Source organism: Pseudophryne corroboree, chromosome 5 (assembly GCF_028390025.1).
Source record: "Pseudophryne corroboree isolate aPseCor3 chromosome 5, aPseCor3.hap2, whole genome shotgun sequence".
Taxonomy (NCBI): Eukaryota; Metazoa; Chordata; class Amphibia; order Anura; family Myobatrachidae; genus Pseudophryne; species Pseudophryne corroboree.
The window spans coordinates 343,285,380-343,304,339 of record NC_086448.1 but is presented as its reverse complement, the minus strand read 5'-3'; the positions used below and the strand labels follow the sequence as shown (position 1 = coordinate 343,304,339).

The following is an 18,960-nucleotide window of genomic DNA, read 5'->3' as shown; positions in this document are numbered from 1 at the left end:
CGGCCAGTGTTTGCTGATTTATTGTTAAATATATATTTCTCTGACGTCCTAGTGGATGCTGGGAACTCCGTAAGGACCATGGGGAATAGCGGCTCCGCAGGAGACTGGGCACAAAAAGAAAGCTTTAGGACTACCTGGTGTGCACTGGCTCCTCCCCCTATGACCCTCCTCCAAGCCTCAGTTAGATTTTTGTGCCCGACCGAGCAGGGTGCAATCTAGGGGGCTCTCCTGAGCTTCTTAGATAAAAGTTAGTTTTAGGTTTTTTATTTTCAGTGAGACCTGCTGGCAACAGGCTCACTGCATCGAGGGACTAAGGGGAGAAGAAGCGAACCTGCCTGCTTGCAGCCAGCTTGGGCTTCTTAGGCTACTGGACACCATTAGCTCCAGAGGGATCGAACACAGGCCCAGCCTCGGAGTCCGGTCCCAGAGCCGCGCCGCCGGCCCCCTTACAGAGCCAGAAGCAAGAAGAGGTCCGGAAAATCGGCGGCAGAAGACATCAGTCTTCATCAAGGTAGCGCACAGCACTGCAGCTGTGCGCCATTGCTCCTCATGCACACCTCACACTGCGGTCACTGATGGGTGCAGGGCGCTGGGGGGGGCGCCCTGAGCAGCAATATTAACACCTTGGCTGGCAAAAATACATCACATATAACCCCCAGGGCTATATGGATGTACATTAACCCCTGCCAGAATCCATAAAAATGCGTGAGAAAAGTCCGCGAAAAAGGGGCGGAGCCTATCTCCTCAGCACACTGGCGCCATTTTTCCCTCACAGCTCCGTTGGAGGGAAGCTCCCTGGCTCTCCCCTGCAGTTAATACACTACAGAAAGGGTTAAAAAGAGAGGGGGGGCACAATTTAGGCGCAGTATACATATATATATATGCAGCTATAAGGGAAAACACTTTTTATAGGTGCTATCCCTGTGATATATAGCGCCCTGGTGTGTGCTGGCATACTCTCCCTCTGTCTCCCCAAAGGGCTTTGTGGGGTCCTGTCCTCTAACAGAGCATTCCCTGTGTGTGTGCTGTGTCTCGGTACGGCTGTGTCGACAGGTATGTGGAGGATAATGAGGTGGAGGCGGAGCGAATGCCTGTAAATATGTTGTCACCCCCTGCGGGGTCGACACCGGTGTGGTTGAACTTATGGAAGGATTACGTGAAAGTGTCAACTCCTTACATAAAAGGTCGACGACACAGATTAGCCGGCTACTCAGCTTGTGCCTGTTCCAGCGTCTCAAATGTCATGGGGGGCTCTAAAATCGCCCGCTACCTCAGATAACAGACACAGATGTCGACACGGATACTGACTCCAGTGTCGACGTCGATGAGACTGGTGTACCCTCCAAATAGGTCCACCCATTACAGGATTGAGGCAATGAAAAATGTATTACACATTTATGATTATACCCCAGGTACCACATAAAAGGGTATTGTGTTTGGTGAGAGAAAACTATTAGTAGTTTTTCCTGCATCTGAGAAATTAAATGAGGTGTGGGAGGAAGAGTGGTCTTCCCCCGGTAAGAAATTGATAATTTCTAAAACTGTTATTGGCAGCGTACCCTTTCCCGCCAGAGGATAGGTCACGCGGGGAAACACCCCATAGGGTAGATACAGCGCTTACACGCTTATCAGAAAAGGTGGCACTACCGTCTCCGGATACGGCCGCCCTGAAGGGACCTGCTGATAGAAAGCAGGAGGTTACCCTATAAGATATAGTCACACACTAGGGCATTATATTGCGACCAGCCGTTGCTTCGGCATGGATGTGCAGTGCTCCCGCTGCGTGGTCTGATTCCCTGTCGGAAAATAACTATGGATAGGGACAATATTTTGCTGAAAATAGAGCATATAAAAGATGTGGTCTTATACATGCGTGATGCACAGAGGGATATTTGCCGGCTGGCATCAAAAATAAGCGCTAGGTCCATTGCCGCCAGACGGGGGTTATGGACTTGGCAATGGTCAGGCGATGCCAACTCGAATCGGCACATGGAAGTTGCCCTATAAGGGGGTAAAACTGTTTGGGGATGGTTTTTCAGACCTCGTTTCCACAGCTACTGTTGGGAAATCGATTTTTTTGCCACAGGCTACCCCACAACAAAAGAAAGCACCGTATCATCAAGTACAGTCCTTTCGGCCCCAGAAAAGCAAGAGGGCTAGAGGCTCATCCTTTCTGCCGAGAGGCAAAGGTAGAGGAAAAAGCTGCAACACACAGCAAGTTCCCAAGAGCAGAAGTCCTCCCTGCGTCCGGTAGGTCCACAGCATGGTGCGGGGGCTGCTCAGGCGGACCCGGGTACGGTGGGGGCCCGTCTCAGAAATTTCAGCGGACAGTGGGCTCTCTCACATGGATCCCTGGGTCCTTCAAGTAGTATCTCAGGGGTACAGGCTGGAGTTCGAGACGTTCTTCCCCCCGCCGTTTCCTAAAATCTGCCTTACCGGCACCTCCCTCTGCCAGGGAGACGGTGTTGGTGGATATTCAACACTATAATCACAACAAGTGATTGTCAAGGTGCCCCTCCTTCAGCAAGGAAGGGGTTACTATTCCACAGTGGTTGTGGTACCGAAACGTTTCGGTGAGACCCATCTTGAAATTAAAATACTTGAACTTTTATATCAGAAGATTCAAGTTCAAGATGGAATCGCTCAGGGCGGATATTACGAGCCTGGACGAGGGGGATTACAGGGTCTCCCTGGACATCAAGAATGCGTACCTGCATGTCCCCATTTACCCTCCTCACCAGGAGTACCTCAGATATGTGGTACAGGACTGTCACTATCAGTTCCAGACGCGGCCGGTGGAATTGTCCACGGCACCGAAGGTCTTTACCTAGGTAATGGCAGAAGTGATGATACTCCTTCGCAAGAAGGAAGTTTTTATTATCCCGTACTTGGACGATCTCCTGATAAAGGCGAGGTCCAAAGAACAGTTGGTAGTGGGGGTAGCACTCTCTCGGGAAGTGCTACAACAGCACGACTGGATTCTCAATATTCCAAAGTCACAGCTGGTCCCGACGACACGTCTTCTGTTCCTGGGAATGTTTCTGAACGCAGACCAGAAAAGAGTGTTTCTTCCAGTGGAAAAAGCAGAGGAGTTGTCATCTCTAGTCAGAGACATCCTAAAACCAGGACAGGTGTCGGTACATCAATGCACACGAGTCCTGGGAAAAATGGTAGCTTCGTACGAAGCATAATTCCATTCGGAAGACTCCACGCAAGGACGTTCCAGTGGGACCTGTGGGACTAATGGTCCGGGTCCCATCTACAGATACAACAGCGAATAACACTGTCAGCAAGAAACAGGGTGTCGCTGCTGTGGTGGCTGCAGAGGGCTCATCTACTAGAGGGCCGCAGATTCGGAATACAGGACTGGGTCCTGGTGACCACGGATGCCAGCCTTCGGGGCTGGGGTGCAGTCACACAGGGAAGAAATTTCCATGGAGATTTCGCTTCACATAAATATTCTGCAGCGAAGGGCCATTTACAATGCCCTAAGCCAAGCAAGGCCCCTGCTTCAGAACCAGCCGGTACTGATCCAATCAGACGACATCACGGCGGTCGCCCATGTAAACAGACAGGGCGGCACAAGAAGCAGGATGGCGATGGCAGAAGCCACAAGGATTCTCCGATGGGCGACCTACACCCAGGAGAATGGGGACTTCATTCAGAAGTTTTCCAAATGCGGGTAAACCGTTGGGAATGACCACGGGTGGACATGATGGCGTCCCGCCTCAACAAGAAGTTGAAAAGATATTGCGCCAGGTCAAGGGACCCTCAGGCGATCGCTGGGGACACTCTAGTGACACCGTAGGTGTACCAGTCGGTTTATGTGTCTCCTCCTCTACCTCTCATACCCAAGGTACTGAGAATAATAAGAAGGCGAGGAGTGAAAACCATACTCGGGGTTCCGGATTGGCCATGAAGAGCTTGGTACCCGGAACTTCAAGAGATGCTGGCAGAGGACCCTTGGCCTCTGCCGCTTAGACAAGACCTGCTGCAGCAGGGACCCTGTCTGTTCCAAGACTTACCGCGGCTGCGTTTGACGGCATGGCGGTAGAACACCGGATCCTAAAGGAAAAGGGTATTCCGAAGGAAGTCATCCCTACCCTGATCATAGCCAGGAAGGATGTCACCGCAAGACATTATCGCCGCGTTTGGCGAAAATTTGTTGCTTGGTGGGAGGCCATGAAGGCCCCGACGGAGGAATTTCAACTATGTCGATTCCTGCACTTCCTGCAAGCAGGGGTGACGTTTGGGCCTCAAATTGGGGTCCATCAAGGTCCAGATTTCGGCTCTGTCGATTTTCTTCCAGAAAGAACTGGCTTCACTGCCTGAAGTTCAGACTTTGGTTAAAGGAGTACTACATATTCAGCCTCCTTTTGTGCCTCCTGTGGCACTTTTTGGATCTCAACGTGGTGTTGGATTTCCTAAAGTCGCATTGGTTGAGCCACTTAAAACCATGGAGCTAAAGTATCTCGCGTGGAAAGTGGTCATGCTGTTGGCCTTGGCCAGGCGTGTGTCAGAATTGGCGGCTTTGTCATGTAAAAGCCCTTATCTGATTTTCTATATGGATAGGGCAGAGTTGAGGACTCGTCCTCAGTTTCTCCCAAAGGTGGTCTCCGGTTTTTACTTGAACCAACCTATTGTGGTGCCTGCGGCTACTAGGGACTTGGAGGATTCCAAGTTGCTGGACGTAGTCAGGGCCCTAAAAATTTTATTTTTCCAGGACGGCTGGAGTCAGGAAAACTGACTCGCTGTTTATCCTGATGGCACCCAACAAGCTGGGTGCTCCTGCTTCTAAGCAGTCTATTGCGCGCTGGATTTGTAGCACTATTCAGCTGGCGCATTCTGCGGTAGGATGACCGCAGCCTAAATCAATAAAAGCCCATTCCACAAGGAAGGTGGGCTCATCTTGGGCGGCTGCCCGAGGGGTCTCGGCTTTACAACTTTGCCGAGCAGCTACTTGGTCAGGGGCAAACACGTTTGCAAAATTCTATGAATTTGATACCCTGGCTGAGGAGGACCTGGAGTTCTCTCATTCGGTGCTGCAGAGTCATCCGCACTCTCCCGCCCGTTTGGGAGCTTTGGTATAATCCCCATGGTCCTTACGGAGTTCCCAGCATCCACTAGGACGTCAGAGAAAATAAGAATTTACTTACCGATAATTCTATTTCTCGTAGTCCGTAGTGGATGCTGGGCGCCCATCCCAAGTGCGGATTGTCTGCAATACTTGTACATAGTTATTGTTAACTAATCGGGTTCTTGTTGTGAGCCATCTATTCAGAGGCTCCTCTGTTGTCATGCTGTTAACTGGGTTTCATATCACAAGTTGTACGGTGTGATTGGTGTGGCTGGTATGAGTCTTACCCGGGATTCAAAATCCTTCCTTATTGTGTACGCTCGTCCGGGCACAGTATCCTAACTGAGGCTTGGAGGAGGGTCATAGGGGGAGGAGCCAGTGCACACCAGGTAGTCCTAAAGCTTTCTTTTTGTGCCCAGTCTCCTGCGGAGCCGCTATTCCCCATGGTCCTTACGGAGTTCCCAGCATCCACTACGGACTACGAGAAATAGAATTATCGGTAAGTAAATTCTTATTTTTATTATATATATTTTGTGTTTTAAATTAACTGAAAATATTTTTCAATTCCTGTGCGCTGTAATAATTTTATTTCCTATTTCTAAACATATTTTCTGGGTTGAGTAACCCCTACATTACTGGCTGTACGGGAATTGCACTAGGTGAAACACTTAATTAACCTTTTAGTGTGTTTAACTTGGGGCTGAACTGCATCTCCGGTGTTCCGTCTATGTCCACCCACGATGACGTTGCCTCAGCGTCTGCACCACCCGCAAATTATGGCCAGCAGCGATGTGAAGCAGCCATTAAGGCGCCGCTGAGCCCTTAAAGCCGCAGCCCTTACAACCGGAGCCTAGACCCCTGAAGCAGCATGCTCATGAAGGAGCATCCTGCAAATGTAAATCTCTGGGGCATGCTGCACAGGGTATTGGGGTGCAATGGGGTAATTATGTGTATCAGACACTATACTGGGGGATAGTATGTGTTACTGGCAGTATAGTGAAGACATTATGTATAACTGGCACTGTACTGGGAGACATTATGTATAACTGGCACTTTACTGGGGGACATTATGTGTAACTGGCATTGTACTGGGGGACATTGTGTAACTGGCACTATACCGGGAGACATTATGTGTAACTGGCACTGTACTGGGAGACATTATGTATAACTGGCACTTTACTGGGGGACATTATGTGTAACTGGCATTGTACTGGGAGACATTGTGTAACTGGCACTATACTGGGAGACATTGTGTAACTGGTACTATACTGGGGAGACATTATGTGTAACTGGCACGGTACTGGGGAGACATTATGTGTAACTGGCACGGTACTGGGGGACATGTGTAACTGGCACTGTACTGGGGGACATTATGTGTAACTGGCACTGTACTGGGGGACATTATGTGTAACTGGCACTGTACTGGGGGACATTATGTGTAACTGGCACGGTACTGGGGGACATTATGTGTAACTGGCACTATACTGGGGGACATTATGTATAACTGGCACTGTACTGGGGGACATTATGTATAACTGGCACTGTACTGGGGGACATTATGTGTAACTGGCACTGTACTGGGGGACATTATGTGTAACTGGCACTGTACTGGGGGACATTATGTGTAACTGGCACTGTACTGGGGGACATTATGTATAACTGGCACAGTACTGGGGGACATTATGTGTAACTGGCACTGTACTGGGGGACATTATGTGTAACTGGCACTGTACTGGGGGACATTATGTGTAACTGGCACTGTACTGGGGGACACTATGTGTAACTGGCACGGTACTGGGGGACATTATGTGTAACTGGCACTGTACTGGGGGACATTATGTGTAACTGGCACTGTACTGGGGGACATTATGTGTAACTGGCACTGTACTGGGGGAGATTATGTATAACTGGCACTGTACTGGGGGACATTATGTATGACTGGCACAGTACTGGGGGACATTATGTGTAACTGGCACTGTACTGGGGGACATTATGTGTAACTGGCACTGTACTGGGGGACATTATGTGTAACTGGCACTGTACTGGGGGACATTATGTGTAACTGGCACGGTACTGGGGGACATTATGTGTAACTGGCACTGTACTGGGGGACATTGTGTGTAACTGGCACTGTACTGGGGGACATTATGTGTAACTGGCACTGTAGTGGGGGACATTATGTGTAACTGGCACTGTACTGGGGGACATTATGTGTAACTGGCACTGTACTGGGGGACATTATGTATAACTGGCACAGTACTGTGGGACATTATGTGTAACTGGCACTGTACTGGGGGACATTATGTGTAACTGGCACTGTACTGGGGGACATTATGTGTAACTGGCACTGTACTGGGGGACATTTTGTGTAACTGGCACTGTACTGGGGGACATTTTGTGTAACTGGCACTGTACGGGGGGACATTTTGTGTAACTGGCACTGTACGGGGGGACATTATGTGTAACTGGCTCTATAGTGGGGGCATAAAAATAATAATCTTGGACAAGGGATACTGGAGAGAAGAAAAATAAATACATTATATATATATATATATATATACACACACACACACACAGGGCCGGCAACAGACATCTTGGGGCCCGGTACAGTGATATCTCTGGGGCCCCCTCAGAGCAACGGAATTTCCTGCGCTATATAATAAACTGTTATTAAATAAATATATTTATTTTTATTTATCTACAGTATACAGAGATATAAATATGTATATCTCTCCTTCCTCCCCCACACACACCACGGTCTGTCTCTCCCCAATAACTCCATGATGATTCCCTGCTGGACACTAAGTGGCATATACTTGGGGCCCCTCTGATCCTTGGGGCCCGGTACAGGTGTCCTCTTTGACCCCCCCTGTCGCCGGCCCTGTATATGTGTGTGTATATATATATATATATATATATATGTGTGTGTGCGTTATTATTATTATTTCTCTGACGTACTAGTGGATGCTGGGAACTCCGTAAAGACCATGGGGAATAGATGGGCTCCGCAGGAGACTGGGCACTCTAAAGAAAAGATTAGGTACTATCTGGTGTTTACTGGCTCCTCCCTCTATGCCCCTCCTCCAGACTTCAGTTAGAATCTGTGCCCGGCCAGAGCTGGGTGCTCCTAGTGGGCTCTCCTGAGCTTACTAGTAAAGAAAGTATTTATTAGGTTTCTTATTTTCAGTGAGCTTCTGCTGGCAACAGACTCACTGCTACGTGGGACTAAGGGGAGAGAAGCAAACCTACCTGCTTGCAGCTAGCTTGTGCTTCTTAGGCCACTGGACACCATTAGCTCCAGAGGGTTCGAACACAGGCACCTGTCCTCGATCGTCCGTTCCCGGAGCCGCGCAGCCGTCCCCCTCGCAGAGCCAGAAGAACAGAAGCTTGAAGACGACGAAATCGGCGGCAGAAGACTCCTATCTTCATTTAAGGTAGCGTACAGCACCGCAGCTGTGCGCCATTGCTCCCAGCACACTTACACACTCCGGTCACTGTAGGGTGCAGGGCGCTGGGGGGGGGCGCCCTGGGCAGCAATTGAAGTACCTTTTGGCAATAAAAATACATATATACAGTCTGGCACTGTATATATGTAAAAAACCCCGCCATTTTTTTACACAGAAAGCGGGACAGAAGCCCGCCACTGAGGGGGCGGGGCCTTCTTCCTCAGCACACCAGCGCCATTTTCTCTTCACAGCTCCGCTGGAAGCAGCTCCCCAGGCTCTCCCTGCAGTATCCAGGTACAAGAAGGGTAAAAAAGAGAGGGGGGGCACATAAATTTAGGCGCAAATAAAACATATAAGGCAGCTATTGGGTAATCCCTTATTATAAGTGAAAATCCCTGTGTTATATAGCGCTGTGGTGTGTGCTGGCATACTCTCTCTCTGTCTCCCCAAAGGACTTTGTGGGGTCCTGTCCTCAGTCTGAGTATTCCCTGTGTGTGTGCGGTGTGTCGGTATGGCTGTGTCGACATGTTTGATGAGGAGGGTTACGTGGAGGCGGAGCAAGGTCAGATAAGTGTGGTGTCGCCCCCGTCGGGGCCGACACCTGATTGGATGGATATGTGGAAGGTCTTAAACGACAATGTAAGCTCCTTACATAAAAGGTTTGATGACGCTGCAGCCTTGGGACAGCCGGGGTCTCAGCCCGCGCCTGCCCAGGCGACTCAGAAACCGTCAGGGGCTCATAAACGCCCTCTATCTCAGATGGTTGACACAGATGTCGACACGGAGTCCGACTCCAGTGTCGACGATGATGAGGCACATTTACAGTCTAAAATGACCAAGGCCATCCGATACATGATTATTGCAATGAAAGATGTATTACACATTTCTGAGATTAACCCTGTTAATACCAAGAGGGTTTATATGTTTGGGGAGAAAAAGCAGCCAGTGACTTTTCCCCCATCTGATGAATTAAATGAATTATGTGAAGAAGCGTGGAGTTCCCCTGATAAGAAACTAGTGATTTCTAAGAGGTTACGGATGGCGTACCCTTTCCCGCCAACGGACAGGTTACGTTGGGAAACATCCCCTAGGGTGGACAAGGCGCTGACACGCTTATCTAAAAAGGTGGCCCTGCCGTCTCAGGATACGGCCGCCCTAAAGGAGCCTGCGGATAGAAAGCAGGAAGCTATCCTGAAGTCAGTGTATACACACTCTGGTACTCTACTGAGACCTGCTATTGCTTCAGCCTGGATTTGTAGTGCTGTAGCAGCATGGACAGATACTCTGTCAGACGACATAGATTCCCTCGACAGGGATACTGTTTTGCTAACCCTGGGCCATATAAAAGACGTCGTCTTATATATGCGGGATGCTCAGAGGGACATTTGCCTGCTGGGCTCTAGAATTAATGCTATGTCCATTTCTGCCAGGAGGGCCTTATGGACTCTGCAATGGACAGGAGATGCTGATTCTAAAAAACACATGGAGGTTTTGCCTTATAAGGGTGAGGAATTGTTTGGGGACGGTCTATCGGACCTCATGTCCACAGCGACAGCTGGAAAGTCGACTTTCTTGCCTCAGGTTTCCTCACAGCCTAAGAAAGCACCGTATTATCAAATGCAGTCCTTTCGTTCTCAGAAAGGCAAGAGGGTCAGGGGCGCATCCTTTCTTGCCAGAGGCAGGGGTAGAGGTAAGAAGCTGCACCATGCAGCCAGTTCCCAGGAACAAAAGTCCTCCCCTGCTTCCACTAAGTCCACCGCATGACGTTGGGGCTCCACAGGCGGAGCCAGGTGCGGTGGGGGCACGTCTCCGAAACTTCAGCAACCAGTGGGTTCGCTCACAGGTGGATCTCTGGGCTGTACAAATTGTATCTCAGGGATACAAGCTGGAATTCGAAGCGACTCCCCCCCGCCATTACCTCAAATCAGCCTTGCCAGCTTCCCCCATGAAAAGGGAGGTAGTACTGGCGGCAATTCACAAGCTGTACCTCCAGCAAGTGATTATCAGGGTCCCCCTCCTTCAACAAGGAAGGGGTTACTATTCCACAATGTTTGTGGTACCGAAACCGGACGGTTCGGTGAGACCCATTCTGAATTTAAAATCCTTGAACACTTATATAAAGAAATTCAAGTTCAAAATGGAATCGCACAGAGCGGTTATTGCAAGCCTGGCAGAGGGGGATTTTATGGTGTCGCTGGACATCAAGGATGCTTACTTGCATGTCCCCATTTACCCACTCCACCAGGAGTACCTCAGGTTTGTGGTACAGGACTGTCATTACCAGTTCCAGGCGTTGCCGTTTGGCCTGTCCACGGCACTGAGGATATTTACCAAGGTAATGGCCGAAATGATGATACTCCTTCGGAAGAAGGGAGTTATAGTTATCCCGTACTTGGACGATCTCCTCATAAAGGCGAGGTCCAGAGAGCAGTTGTTGATCAGCGTAGCACTCTCTCAGGAAGTGTTGCAACAGCACGGCTGGATTCTGAATGTTCCAAAGTCGCAGCTGATTCCTACGACGCGTCTGCTTTTCCTGGGCATGATTCTGGACACAGAACAGAAGAAGGTGTTTCTCCCGGTGGAGAATGCCCAGGAATTAGCATCTCTGGTCAGGGACCTCCTGAAACCAAAACAGGTATCGGTGCATCACTGCACGCGAGTCCTGGGAAAGATGGTGGCTTCATACGAAGCCATTCCCTTCGGCAGGTTCCATGCAAGGATCTTTCAGTGGGATCTGTTGGACAAGTGGTCCGGATCGCATCTTCAGATGCATCGGCTGATCACCCTGTCCCCAAGGGCCAGGGTGTCTCTTCTGTGGTGGCTGCAGAGTGCTCACCTTCTCGAGGGCCGCAGGTTCGGCATACAGGACTGGGTCCTGGTGACCACGGATGCAAGCCTCCGAGGATGGGGGGGGCAGTCACTCGGGGAAGAAACTTCCAAGGGCTGTGGTCAAGTCTGGAGACTTCTCTACACATAAATATACTGGAACTAAGGGCCATATACAACGCCCTGAGTCAAGCAGAGCCCCTGCTTCGAAACCGGCCAGTGCTGATTCAGTCAGACAACATCACGGCGGTCGCCCATGTAAACCGCCAGGGCGGCACAAGAAGCAGGATGGCAATGGCGGAAGCCACAAAGATTCTTCGGTGGGCGGAGAATCACGTGCAAGCACTGTCAGCAGTGTTCATTCCGGGAGTGGACAACTGGGAAGCAGACTTCCTCAGCAGACACGACCTCCACCCGGGAGAGTGGGGACTTCATCAAGAAGTCTTCACACAGATTGCAATGCGATGGGAACTGCCACAAGTGGACATGATGGCGTCCCGCCTCAACAAAAAGCTAAAAAGATATTGCGCCAGGTCAAGGGACCCTCGGGCGATAGCTGTGGACGCCGTAGTGACACCGTGGGTGTATCAGTCGGTTTATGTGTTTCCTCCTCTTCCTCTCATACCCAAGGTACTGAGAATAGTAAGAAAGAGAGGAATAAGAACAATACTCATTGTTCCGGATTGGCCAAGAAGGACTTGGTACCCGGAACTGCAAGAAATGCGCACAGAGGACCCATGGCCTCTGCCTCTCAGACAGGACCTGCTGCAACAAGGGCCCTGTCTGTTCCAAGACTTACCGCGGCTGCGTTTGACGGCATGGTGGTTGAACGCCGGATCCTAGCGGAAAAAGGCATTCCGGATGAAGTTATTCCTACGCTGATAAAGGCTAGGAAGGACGTGACAGCAAAGCATTATCACCGTATATGGCGAAAATATGTTGCTCGGTGTGAGGCCAGGACGGCCCCTACAGAGGAATTCCAGCTGGGTCGATTCCTGCACTTCCTACAGTCAGGGGTGACTATGGGCCTAAAATTGGGGTCCATAAAGGTCCAGATTTTGGCCCTATCCATTTTCTTTCAAAAAGAACTGGCTTCACTGCCTGAGGTCAGACGTTTGTTAAGGGAGTGCTGCATATTCAGCCCCCTTTTGTGCCACCAGTGGCACCCTGGGATCTTAACGTTGTGTTGGATTTCCTGAAATCCCACTGGTTTGAGCCACTTAAGACCGTGGAACTAAAGTATCTCACGTGGAAAGTGGTCATGCTGTTAGCCTTAGCATCGGCTAGGCGTGTGTCGGAATTGGCGGCTTTGTCATGTAAAAGCCCATATCTGATCTTCCATATGGACAGGGCAGAATTGAGGACTCGTCCCCAATTTCTCCCAAAGGTGGTATCATCGTTTCATTTGAACCAACCTATTGTGGTGCCTGCGGCTACTCAGGACTTGGAGGACTCCAAGTTGCTGGACGTAGTCAGGGCTTTGAAAATATATGTTTCCAGAACGGCTGGAGTCAGGAAGACTGACTCGCTGTTTATCCTGCATGCACCCAACAAGCTGGGTGCTCCTGCTTCAAAGCAAACTATTGCTCGCTGGATCTGTAGCACGATTCAGCTGGCTCATTCTGCGGCTGGATTGCCGCATCCAAAATCAGTAAAAGCCCATTCCACAAGGAAGGTGGGCTCTTCTTGGGCGGCTGCCCGAGGGGTCTCGGCTTTACAGCTTTGCCGATGCGGCTACTTGGTCGGGTTCAAACACCTTTGCAAAGTTCTACAAGTTTGATACCCTGGCTGAGGAGGACCTTGTGTTTGCTCATTCGGTGCTGCAGAGTCATCCGTACTCTCCCGCCCGTTTGGGAGCTTTGGTATAATCCCCATGGTCCTTACGGAGTTCCCAGCATCCACTAGGACGTCAGAGAAAATAAGAATTTACTCACCGGTAATTCTATTTCTCGTAGTCCGTAGTGGATGCTGGGCGCCCGTCCCAAGTGCGAACTTTCTGCAATACGTGTATATAGTTATTGCTTAAATAAGGGTTATTGTTATGAGCCATCCGTTGAGTGAGGCTCAGTTGTTGTTCATACTGTTAACTGGGTAAGGTTATCACAAGTTGTACGGTGTGATTGGTGTGGCTGGTATGAGTCTTACCCGGGATTCCAAATCCTTTCCTTGTAATGTCAGCTCTTCCGGGCACAGTTTCCCTAACTGAGGTCTGGAGGAGGGGCATAGAGGGAGGAGCCAGTGCACACCAGATGGTACCTAATCTTTTCTTTAGAGTGCCCAGTCTCCTGCGGAGCCCGTCTATTCCCCATGGTCCTTACGGAGTGCCCAGCATCCACTACGGACTACGAGAAATAGAATTACCGGTGAGTAAATTCTTATTTTTTTTGCCGCTCAGACCTTGATAAAGCGGCCCAGTTGGGATTTTGAGTTTGAAATACCTGGTATATATTTATCATCAATACAACAAGAACTGTTTAAACCAAAGTCATCAGAGAAGAGAAATTAGTAGAAACAAAGAGGAGGAGAGAGACAGGAGTGAGATGGGGTGGAAGTGGAGGTTATATAGTTACAAAAATCAGAGTGGGCAGTAAGAGAGTCGTCGCTGTATAAAGTCATAGAGACATGGGCAACTGTAGTGAGCAGCAATATGCATTAGTTCTTTTAATCTCCCCTCCATTATATTTGTATAGTTGAATTGATGGGAGGTCTTTGCTCACACAGAGTAAGTTTGTTTTTATGGAGATGGCTCAATAGGGATTTCCTCAACACTGGTAGTTCTCCAAGGATCAGTCTCCTCTCCTTTTAGCCTGTCAAACATTCAAGTATACATTGTCTAAAATGTAGGATGTTCTCACACCAGTCCTCTGATTCCCCCCCATGAAATATCTCCACTTGCTATATGCAGTTGCCAGATGTGCTGCAGAGATGAGTTGCTCTTTGTTCGCAATATGCTACCTTCTACAGCTACTGTGAGCCTGCACCCACAAGAGAGCTATAGGGGTATATGCAATTCACGGCGAATCGCGGCAATTTTTCGCCGTTTTTTAATTCGACTAAATTCGCCAGGTGAATTCCGGAAGGTGGCTTCCGGAATTCACCATATTCAATGAAAAACGGATTCGCCAGAGTCGCGGGCGAAAATCGGCCGATTTGGCGGATTTTGCCGCGATTTTAAAAAACGGGAAAAACCCGGAAAAAAAAATGGCGTGGGGTCCCCCCTCCAAAGCATAGCCAGCCTCGGGCTCATCGAGCTGGTCCTGGTTCTAAAAATCCGGGGAAAAATTGGCCAGGGATCCCCCGTATTTTTAAAACCAGCACCGGGCTCTGCGCCTGGTGCTGGTGCCAAAAATACGGGGGACAAAAAGAGTAGGGGTCCCCCGTATTTTTAACACCAGCATCGGGCTCCACTAGCTGGACAGATAATGCCACAGCCGGGGGTCACTGTTATGCCGTGCCCTGTGGCCGTGGCATTAAATATCCAACTAGTCACCCCTGGCCGGGGTACCCTGGGGGAGTGGGGACCCCTTCAATCAAGGGGCCCCCCCCCCAGCCACCCAAGGGCCAGGGGTGAAGCCCGAGGCTGTCCCCCCCCATCCAATGGGCTGCGGATGGGGGGGCTGATAGCCTTTTGTGATAATAAAAAGATTTGTTTTTTCCAGTAGTACTACAAGTCCCAGCAAGCCTCCCCCGCAAGCTGGTACTTGGAGAACCACAAGTACCAGCATGCGGGAGAAAAACGGGCCCGCTGGTACCTGTAGTACTACTGGGAAAAAAATACCCCAAAAAAAACAGGACACACACACCGTGACAGTAAAACTTTATTACACACTACCGACACACACATACTTACCTATGTTGACACGCCGACTGCCACGGTCTCCGACGATCCGAGGGTACCTGTGAAAAAATGATACTCACCTTCCAGCGTCCAGAGATAAATCCACGTCCAGAGAGATAAATCCACGTACTTGTAAAAAAAAAAGAAAACGCAAATACCCGCTCCATACCGGACTAGAAAGGGGTCCAATGCTTTCACATCAGACCCCTTTCTCCCGAATGCCGGGACATCACGTGACTCCTGTCACTGAAGTCCCTTCAGCCAATCAGGAAGCGCTACTTCCGTGGCGCTCACCTGATTGGCTGTGCGCTGTCTGTACTGTGACAGCACATCGCAAAGCCGCTCCATTACTTTCAATGGTGGGAACTTTGCGGGTAGCGGTGGGGTCACCCGCCGGTCAGCCGCTGACCGGCGGGTGACCTTACCGCTAGCCGCTAAGTTCCCACCATTGAAAGTAATGGAGCGGCTTTGCGATGTGCTGTCACAGTACAGACAGCGCACAGCCAATCAGGTGAGCGCAACGAAGTTGCGCTTCCTGATTGGCTTAGAGACCTTTCTGTGACAGCTGTCACTGACAGGTCTCATTCGTGGAAAGGTGTCCCATGTGTCAGCATGGGACCCCTTTCAGTCCGGCATGAAGCGGGTGTTCGGTTTGTTTTTTTGCCAAGTACGTGGATTTATCTGTGGACCATGGCTGAGGTGAGTATATTGATCTTTTCTTTTCAGGTATCCGTGGATTCTACATGGAGAAGAGGACCGATGTCGGCGTGTGAACATAGGTAAGTATGTGTGTGTCGACGTATGAAATAAAGTTTTACTGTCGACGGTGTGTGTGTCCTGTTTTTATTTGGGTATTTTTTTCCCAGTAGTACTACAGGTACCAGCGGGCCCGTTTTTCTCCCGCATGCTGGTACTTGTGGTTCTCCAAGTACCAGCTTGCGGGGAGGCTTGCTGGGACTTGTAGTACTACTGGAAAAAACAATATCTTTTTATTATCACAAAAGGCTATCAGCCCCCCCATCCGCAGCCCATTGGATGGGGGGGGACAGCCTCGGGCTTCACCCTTGGGTGGCTGGGGGGGGGGGGACCCCTTGATTGAAGGGGTCCCCACTCCCCCAGGGTACCCCGGCCAGGGGTGACTAGTTGGATATTTAATGCCACGGCCGCAGGGCACGGCATAAAAGTGACCCCCGGCTGTGGCATTATCTGTCCAGCTAGTGGAGCCCGATGCTGGTGTTAAAAATACGGGGGACCCCTACTCTTTTTGTCCCCCGTATTTTTGGCACCAGAGCCCGGTGCTGGTTTTAAAAATACGGGGGATCCCCTGTCAATTTTTTCCCCGCATTTTTAGAACCTGGACCAGCTCGAAGAGCCCGAGGCTGGTTATGCTTTGGAGGGGGGACCCCACGCCATTTTTTTTTATGATTTCACCGTTCCAGCATAAAAAAAAAAAAAAAATATTTTACAAAATATATAAATAATATTTGTGCCTCCAAAAAAAAAAAAAAAAAGTACCTAATCCCTTCTAATATAAATAGATCTGCTATTCCCCAAAAAAAAAACACAAAAAAAAACATGTTTAAAATTTTTTTATTTGTTTTCACCCTCCAAAGTATGGCGGATTGAAAATGACGAATTTGCTGTCTAAAAGCACTGCTGTCGAATTTCCAAACTTGAATTGAATATGCTTTGGTCGAATTGCAGCACTTGTATCATTGCAGAAAAGTCGAATTTGCAAAAATTCGAATTTCAAAAAGTCGAATTTTGAAAGTCCGTTTTTTGGTCGGAAAGCACTGAATTGCATAGGCGATTTTTTTTTTTGGTCGAAAATGACCCGAAATTCGACAATTTCGGGAATTCGACCGCTATTGCATATACCCCATAGTGTGGAGAGAGACTTCCAGGAAAGACCATACTTCAGTTTCTACAGGAAACCTGCTGCATATTACGTATAGTAACATGGACTTATTCCAAGATGGCTTTTAGGCATAGACACTATGTAAAATGTAATTTAGCTCACATTTTGCAGATTCTCCTTTAAGAAAAGGAAAAACTACACAAAGCTAATTAAAGTTAATAGTGTGTTTTATTAAATTCTAATTCAATCAGGTGAATTGCAGACGATACCCGCTTTGTGCCTTTGTGACTATATTAGAACCCAGTAACCGGACTATAAATCACCACAATTTAGGGTATACGGTCGACAGTCATTAGGTCGACCACTATTGGTCAACATGCATTAGGTCGACCTGGTCACTAGGTCGACATGGAAAAAGGTTGACATGAGTTTTCACATTTTTTTACTTCATACTTTACGATCCACGTGGACTACGATTGGGAATAGTAACCTGGGCGAGTGTAGCGAGGAGACATGGTGCACTAATTCGGGTTCCCGGTCACTTAACGAAGATAACAACACCACAATTGTTTAAAAAAAAAAAAACATGTCGACCTTTTTCCATTGACCTTGTTCATGTCGACCTAATGACCATGTTGACCTATGTCAGGTGTCGACCTAGTCACTGTCTACCAATAGTGGTCAACCTAATGACTGTCGACCTAAGTGTTGTCGACCTTATGACCCATACCCGCAATTTAAAGTCTGCTATATGTGAAGCTGATATACAGTACACAGTCCATCCTGGTCATTGCTACTAATTGAGTCAACATTTTCATAAAATTGTGAAAGCTTGCCCACAATTGAATGGTTTTTATGTACAAGTACATAGAATTATTGGCATCCTGTACCAAAGCTGGGTTTGCTGTTATATGATTTGATAGCTATGTACATGCATCTGTATTGAATATTTACTATTTTCTTTCTACATTAGCATTTGAACAACTGGAAAGGGCTGTAGGTGCCTCACAGAGCTCCGAGGAGGCTCAAAAAAAAGGCCAGCAACAAATGGAAGATCAAATTAAAGCCATAGAGCAAGCTAGTGAGGAAGAGCGTCTGAATCTCCAAAAGGAGCTTAGTCGTGTCAAGCAGGAGGTGGTAGACATCATGAAGGTATGGAATGGTTCTGCACCGTATAATGCAGATTATGAGAGATGTAATAAAATAGTTGTGGCTGGTTGATGTGTTTTGTTTAAATATATATATACTCCATTACTTCATAGATGGGCACTCCACTCCTAAGTGATAGGGCTAGTTTGTATAAGCAGCCCGCATATGATTTTTCTGTGTCAATCTCTATTTCCAGATTTCTTCTTCAGGATTTATAGGAATCCACAGGGAACATTGGGATTGTAGGTGGTAGATGAGAGTCCGGGCACCAAACAGTTAAGCTTTCATTGTATCCCAGAATGCTCGGCTCCCCTCTCCTATAACCACACCAACATGCTCAGGCTCCAGTTTTAAGTTAGTGCCAGTAGGAAGATGGTGCACCATTACAGAAAGCTTTAAATTTTAAACTTTTTCTTTTTTTTCACTGAGCCGGTCAGCGCTGCAAGTCTCTCAGACTTCAGCGCTGCAGCTCCATCACCTCCCCCGTCGGTGCCGAAACTCCCGCACGGCCAGTGCCAAGACAGGAACTTGCGGCAGGGGCACTCTGCGACTAGCACTATGGGAATCCTGAAGAAGAAACGAGAGTTATGGTAGACATACCTTTCTGTTAACTCATTTTTGAGGTTCATAGGGTCCACATCCTGATGCACCTGGCCTCTATGGGTGTTTGTAGGCTTGGCCACTAGTTCCCTTCTCCTGTCTGTGCTTTGAGCTGGTTAACAAAACTGGGTGCCTGAGCACGGAGGAGGGATTATAGGGGAGAGGA

General features: G+C 48.8%; 1 protein-coding gene across 8 annotated transcripts in view; it reads left to right on the top strand.

The window, feature by feature from the left end:
- The window catches only part of GOLGA4 (golgin A4), a 347,782-nt gene that overhangs the window by 198,448 nt on the left and 130,374 nt on the right, over positions 1-18,960 (top strand). For all 8 annotated transcript variants that reach the window (XM_063922581.1, XM_063922575.1, XM_063922574.1 and 5 more), the window contains one exon: positions 18,019-18,197. In XM_063922581.1, the coding sequence (XP_063778651.1) occupies positions 18,019-18,197 (179 nt within the window). The remainder of the gene's footprint in view (positions 1-18,018; positions 18,198-18,960) is intronic.